The sequence below is a fragment of the Cibotium barometz genome, chromosome 26 (assembly GCF_041138505.1).
Source record: "Cibotium barometz isolate CiBa-2024 chromosome 26, ASM4113850v1, whole genome shotgun sequence".
In the NCBI taxonomy this organism is placed as follows: Eukaryota; Viridiplantae; Streptophyta; class Polypodiopsida; order Cyatheales; family Cibotiaceae; genus Cibotium; species Cibotium barometz.
In genome coordinates, this window is record NC_141071.1 from 20,068,747 (window position 1) to 20,076,263 (window position 7,517).

Here is a 7,517-nt window from a genome sequence, read left to right on the forward strand (position 1 = left end):
CTCAAAGGTCTCCCACATTATGTATTTGCATTTGATGAAGCCTTTTTGCTCCTTTAAAACGAAGGAGTCCATAACAGATCTTAATCTCTGGTGAGTGTGCCAAAGAAAAGAATTATAAAATGAAGTAAGACAAGTAATGGGTCTCCAATTATGAATGGAGTCTCTATCATCTTTCTTATTGATGAGCTTGATTCATCTAGTGTTGACTAAAATTGGGAGAGCTCCCTTGGCTAGTGATGCTTTCCAAACATCCATAGCATAGGGGACAATGAAATCTTGCTAGTCTATGAAGACTTACCTCTTTTTAGGTGATTGATGGTTTCGTTCAATGCCTCCTCCGAAACTTGTTTGTCTAGTTCAGTGTTTCCTGGTAAGGGCTATCTTAGCTCTGGCACTTCTGATCTCATTTTTCCATAGTGGTGGGGTGGAAAATATACTCTCATTGAAGGATGGAGTGAAGCTATTGTTTTCTTCTTCGTTGACCATGATATGTCTCGATGAATCTTTCAACATTGCAAATGTATCTTTAATCTTCTTTTTCTTTAGGAGATGACACATCTCTTTGCATGACCTATCACACTTGCCTACCCAAATATTTCTTGCCCAAAGAAAGATTTTTTGTCATCAGAATCTCCCCTCCCTTCTCAAGTTCTCTTTGAGATTTTGAAGTTCTTGCGTGAGAGTTGGGTCGCTCTCTATTTTGAGCTTGATGCTTGAGATTTTCTTATGAATATTTATTCTTATATTCTTGTGGATGTTTTTAAATTTGCTCATGGACTTTAGCGTAGTCCAAGCAATTGAGGGAGAAGAAAATAGGGTGAAGGGTTGATAGAAAATCCTCTTTACTTTTTCCTTGATAGTAGGAATAGCAAATAAAGTTAGGTTCATGTGAGGCCAGAAACTCTTGTGTTTGGGATAGCTTGGAATAGTTCCAAGATCAAAGGTTGATGATGTGAGATGAGGAGTAATCTATCCATTCTATAGCTAGCACTTACTTGACTATTGATAATATTGGTTGAAGAATAGATTCTATCAATTCTAGCAACTCTATAGCATTGACCCATTTGTCTATTAGGCCATGTGCATTCTATGTCAATGGATACATCTATGAGTGAAAAGCATCCATCAATTTGATCCAAGCTTCCTTTTTGCTTCCTTGAATTACTAAACCTTTGCATTGCCACATGCCCTCCTTAAATTTTACCATATTGAAATCTCCTAGGAGGAGGATTGGCTTGTGCAATTGGAGTAGAGAACTCCAAATTTCTACTCTTAAAATTGAAGAATTACGGCCATTCATAGAAATAACTATGTAGTAGTAGGGAGCCTATAGCTTTCTGGATACCAATTATTTGGAGGGTCGACGTGTAGCCTCTGATTATGTTAGAACTTTGAGGGGGACAAACCCAAAGACATTCCTCACATTCTCGATTTATGAAAGGTGGTAATCCACTCAAACTCTACTTTAAGAGATTTGAGATTTTGTTGGAGGATAGATCATGTGGCCTTTATCTTGTAGCCTCTCAATATGTTAGGACATGGAGGGGGACATATTCAAACTTTGTTTTAAGAATCTTGTGGCCTTTATCCTGTAGCCTCTCAATATGTTAGGAGTACATTTAGGGGACAGACCCAGAGCCATTCCTCCCTTTCCGAGTTTATGAAAGGTGGTAATCCATTCAAACTCTGCTTTACGAGATTTGAGATTCTGCTCTACAGGATAAATCCTGTGGCCTTTATCTTGAATCCCTTAGAACTTGATATGGTCCGTGATGTAATTCTATCAGGAATATATTTTGCCATATGGGAACCCACTTGGAAATATATTTTATCACATAAAAAAATTCCTGCGCGACGCTTAACTCCACATCACCATTTGGGATAGTTAATTCCTCTTTATTCTCTCATGGGACAAAATAGCTACATAATTTTTGTCTGTTTTCAAAAGCTTTACAGATAGCATGCTACATAAACATCTATATAACTATACACGTAGAGAAGTGTATTTCGACTTATTTTAGAAGTCAGTAATATATATATATATATATATATATATATGGCCACCTTCATATAGTCAGCTCACTTGCTATAAATTGAGCTGTTAAACTGCCTTAACACGAGGGAGGACCTTGTAAGATATATGGCCACCTTCATATAGTCAGCTCCACCTGCTATTATGTGAGCAACTACACTGCCTTAACACGACGGAGGACCTTGGAGGTGTGAAGATCGGTGGCCTCGATATAAAAGTTGAACATGTTAGCGCCGCGAAAGATGCCATCCGCGAAGTTGTTCCTTTGCACTCCGAGGTCGGGTAGTGTGTCCAGCTGAGTGTAGGAGAAGGGCACGTCACAGTTAGCTTGTTCTGCCTGGACCGTGACCTTGACCGAGGCACCGGGAGGAACATTTGGCACGGTGTAATTGGACTTGACCGTCGTGCTTTCGCTGGTCTCCCCGCCCCACGTAATCGTGTGCGACACGCTTGCGGAGATCTCGATGCCGCCTTCGGCAATGAATGGTGCGCCTGCGTTCATTTTGAAGGTGGCCGAGAGCTGCGTGGTGATGGAGTTGCTCCAGCTGGTGGTGGAGGCCTTGTTGTACTCCAGCTCAACCGAGACCTGCCCCGGCAGCGACGAGTGGTTTGTGGCCACCTGGGTGACGAGAGCCAATAAACGACGGTTGTAGATTTTGGCTTTGTCGACGTGGTACACTATGTTCTCAAGAGCGTGTGAGAGGGCTGGGTCTTTCAACACCAGCCTCGAACTGCGGGAAATGGCCTCCGGTTGGGGAACCAAGAAGTCCTTCCCTACCCGCTCGCAGAAGCGGCCCGCAGACACGCTCTTGAGCGCTATGGTCTCCTTGTCCAGCTGCACCGGTAGAAACAGGGCTCTTGGAGTCGAGCTGGCTCCTGGAACTCCCACAAAGTTGGCCATCACCACATCTTGCCTGTAGGGGTTCTCGTCGGAGACCTGCCAAAATTTGCCGTTGCCCACATACCTGATCGCTACCGTGCCTGCCTTTGCATCCACCACCTGCACCTCATGCACCATCATCTTATCGTATAAGAACTCCTCGTCTGCATAGAATTCTAGCATTGGTGTCCTTGCCGTTGGCGAGACCATTAACAGCTTGTTGTTGACGCCTTTGAACGCCACATAGCGTGGAAGGCCAGCCTCCTTCTGAGCCATGCTGATAATCTGCTACACCAGCCAAGCCATTCAATATTTTGTTAGTCGAGTGCTTTACTTTTCTCTTTCTCTCTCTCTTTCTAAAACTCTTTTCTTCTTATAGCTTTTTGTGCAATCCTTAGCACTCCACCTCTGAGCTCAGAGTTCAGTGCTATCGTCCCCCTCTCTCTCTCTCTCTCTCTCTCTCTCTCTGTAAGGGAAGAAATATCTGGAGGCCATAACTTACAGCTTTGTTGATGATAGGGCGTCGGTACTAAAACAATCATGCGGTAACTAGAGACGAAGGCATCCTTATAAACAAAGACCACAGAATCTGCCCGGTAGTCCCTTTAGTCCTTTTAAGAATGGGCTACAAGAACTCTCTTTAGCACGCATGGGAACATATTCTCCAACTACGAATAAAGATAAAGCATTCTCACATTATTTTGCCGATGGAGTAGTATCATAGTGGGTACAGGGGATGTGTGAAACCAACACAAACTAAAAACAAAAAGTTTGTAGTCGTGGCCTGCCGTTTACTTCCTCCTAAAACATAACACACTCCAAACCTGAAACTGTAGTTGATTTGTTGCATAATTTGTCACTATAAAGATGATTATGAGACTAACTCCGTTCCGTCACTCTGAGAATATGAGGCCATTGCCACGATGTATTGCGCATTGTATGATAGCGTTTATGATCATGCACGCGTGAAAAAAGAGAGAGATACCCTCGCATCATGTGCACTTTCCTTAAAATCACACCCTCCTATCCTATATAGTTTGAAAAAAGAGAATGTCATTTTAATATGCATGGTACCACTCCTAACCTGTGTGTTGTAGAAAGAATATTTAGTTATAGATAACATGCATCTTGAAATCTAGTATCTATAGTATGATTGTACATCCACTTTGTTATGACACTGTTTTCTAGATTTTATTCCTATTTGTATAACCATACTTCATGAAACGTAGTATGGCATAGTACGATTGTATATCTACTTCTATTCACATTTATATTTCTTTTTCTTTTTTTAATGCTCAATCGAGCTCAACTTGCATTAATCATCCAAAGAATACATTTAATTTCCCTGGCATATCCTTTGCATGGGGGGGGACACAGTGGGCTTTTACAAATAAGAGCTTTTTCAAGAGGGCTTAGGTGGCTTCTACCCATTTCATCATAGTAGGCACTTCAAGTCATATGCCTCATACAATTCATCTCCTTTTGTTTCTTCAACATATTGATCTGCCACCAACAGCTCTCTAGCACTTGGTTTGCATCCAAAGAGTCACACTTATTCTGGAAGAGCATTTCGTTCCTGGAGATCCAAATGGCCTTCAGTGATGTGGCTCGGACTATATTGATACTGGTGAAGAGCAGCTCGAGATTTTCGATTTACCTAGATCCTAATGCAAGTCTCGTCCAAAAACATGGGACCTGCAATTGCGTGTGCATCCACCAGCAAACCTTTCTTATAAAGTCCTTAATACTTGGGCACTCCCTAACCAAGTGTACCATGGTCTCTGTGTGTAAGTTGCACCTTGCACAGATGCCATCCCCCAAGCCTCTCACTTTCGCTTTCTCCCCTGTTGGGAGAATAGCAGATAGCATCTTCCATTTATATTTCTATTTGTAAAAGTGATTCTAGCTTGTTCTATAAAATATAATCGTGACCAAACTCCACTTGGCAACCCATGGATGTCTTATATGGCAAATGATGTGCTAGAGGCTGGCCTGATGCATAATAAAGTTATAGTTGGAAGCTAGCAAATGCTAGCACTTATATATATATATATATATATATATATATATATATATATATATATATATATATATATATACATACATATATATAATCGTGACCTTTGCGTAATGTATGTTAGAATGAAGTAATTCTCAACTTGCCACAATGGGTGGTATTTTTGCATTAGTGCCCAATCTTTCCATGAGTATCATCTTGGAATGGGGATCATGGTAGGATCTATTATCATGGCTATATGGGACCTTTTGCCATACTCTCATTTGTTCTCTATGGCCTTCAAACCACTAGGCATGTTATTGTGACCTTATTTGCCCATCAATCACATCCACTTCTTCTTAGGTGATGTCTATATTTATTTTAAAGTGCTCCAAAGAGCTTTAATTTCACTAACTCTAAAAGAATACAATAAATCACTCTGATATATCCTTTGCACGGGGGCACATTACAAGAGGTTATATGCTAGAACTTCTGTTACAAAATAATTTAATTCACATGCGGATCCTTTGGTCATGTATAAGTGTTAGCACATCTGAAGATCCTGTGGGGTTGGTTGAGGTGATGTATATATTTATGTATTCACCATTGGGTCTAGTCTCAAAATTGGGCAACTATCATTTATCTTGGAGGATGACCTCGTGATGTACCAATGGGCAGCGGAAGCATAGACAAATGATAGGGCCTTGTGGCACCATTGGGATTGAGGAATATAAGGCAATGTGAGCACATCACCTCTTACTCATAAATGATGGTTGCTTCAATTTTTTGGTTAGTTTCTTCTATCTTGAGAGTTCAAGATTCCCATCCCTCATCAGCTATAGTGAATCATAGTTTAATGGCATATCCAACAAAGATATGGTGACTTACCCTTGATAACTAATTGCCGTGTTTTCCATTATCATGTCACATGTCCTCATGCATCTCAGTGTTTTTAGGAAGTACATTAGAGGGATGTTGCTTTGATGGCTAGAACCTGATTGTCTTTGATCAGTTGTTGAAAGATTTGAGATGGTAACATCTTCAAGTTCTTGGTCCTCATATTTGTCATAGAGATAGTATGCATTGGATATGTTATCCAAGTATAGTATGGCTAATTGTAAGCAAATTTCTATGCCATTGGATGTCAATGTAAAGTTGAGTGCACTTGATTGTAATGCATTAAAAAATGTGACTATGTATTGAAAAATTGAGGGCAGCCTCATCTATTTGGCCATTACACATATAGATTTGAGTTATACAATGGGATTAAAAATTTAATTTATGTAGATCCCTTGGAAATCTCATTTGGATGATGTAGTATGATGCATGTTATGCTATGTGAAGGCCACGTTGGATCATGCATTGTTTATGCAACAAGTGTGTCTGCGGACTTACATGGTTTCACATATGCAGATTGGGTGACACTAAAACCAATAGGTCTATGTTTTCACTTGGGAGTACTACTATTACTTAGAGCAGCAAGAAGCAACCCACAGTTGCTTGGTTTAGTGTAGAGACTCAGTACAGAGGTGTTGCCATTGCAGCTTGTGAGGCAACTTGGCTACAAAAGCGACTCATGGATTTGGGGCTACCAATTGACATAGAGGTTGTCATCTATTGTGACAACCTTAGTAGCATACAGTTGACTAGGAACCCACTGTTCCATGCACAGACCAAGCATATAGAGATCCACTATTACTTATTTTAGAGAAATTTCTCATAGGTGACATCGAATTGGTCTACATCACCATAGAGGATTTGGTGGCAGATATATTCATTAACGCCCTTGGAGGTGAGAAGCTTCGATAATTTTTGGCCTTGCTTAGTATACACGATATAACCATGAGCTCAAGGTCAAGTGTTGACATGTCAAGCTCAAGGGGGAGTGTTGAGATGATAAGCTCTTCATGAGCTAGAACATTTTGTGCAGCATTCACATCACTGACATGGGTGGTGTGATCAACATGGCTAACACGGCATATCCTTTCTAGTGATTTTAGCACTAACATATCTGCCTAGCTAGCTATTGTATCTACTTGTTGTTGCTAGTTATGGATTCACACTTGGATCACCCTACTTATTGTATTTTATGTAGCCAAGTTTTCATTATGTTATAGACAATTGTTTTTGGTGAAGAAGAAGAAGAAGACAATCAGCCCTCCATTTTCTTGTCCGTGTTGAGCTTCTTTATGTGTGTGTTAGTATGCTTGCAAGAGCTATAGCTCTCTCCTCTCTTGTTTTCTCTTAAAAAATTGGCCAAGATCTTACTCTTTAAGCTCTACAAAATCTCAAGACTCACACGCAAGCTAAAATCTTTGCTTCCTATATAAATTGTGCACACAAACATCAAAGACAAGATGCTCTCAACTACATGATCTTCTTCATCAGATAGCAATCTGATGAAGATTGCTTCCTATATAAATTGTGCACACAAACACCAAAGACAAGATGCTCTCAACTACATGATCTTCTTCATCAGATAGCAATCTGATACCAATTTCAGGACTAAGAGCAGACCACATATGAGAGGATAATGGGGGGAGAGAGAGAGAGAGAGAGAGAGAGAGAGAGAGAGAGAGAGAGAGAGAGAGACTGCATAGGATATGGTG

At 40.5% G+C, this 7,517-nt stretch overlaps 1 protein-coding gene across 1 annotated transcript; it reads right to left on the reverse strand.

Moving 5' to 3' along the window:
• Positions 1 to 1,875: 1,875 nt before the first annotated feature.
• Positions 1,876 to 3,536, reverse strand: LOC147623734 (uncharacterized). The gene is made up of 2 exons (XM_086820344.1): positions 3,415 to 3,536; positions 1,876 to 3,197 (listed from the first exon to the last, which is right to left on the reverse strand). Exon 2 carries the CDS (start codon positions 3,186 to 3,188, stop codon positions 2,187 to 2,189), a length of 1,002 nt encoding a protein of 333 aa, XP_086676470.1. The 5' UTR covers positions 3,189 to 3,197; positions 3,415 to 3,536; the 3' UTR covers positions 1,876 to 2,186.
• Between the last annotated feature and the right edge of the window lie 3,981 nt (positions 3,537 to 7,517).

Bases quoted from the DNA above. Each gene is read 5' to 3' on its own strand.
- LOC147623734 (XM_086820344.1), bottom strand. From the start codon at position 3,188: ATGGCTCAGAAGGAGGCTGGCCTTCCACGCTATGTGGCGTTCAAAGGC.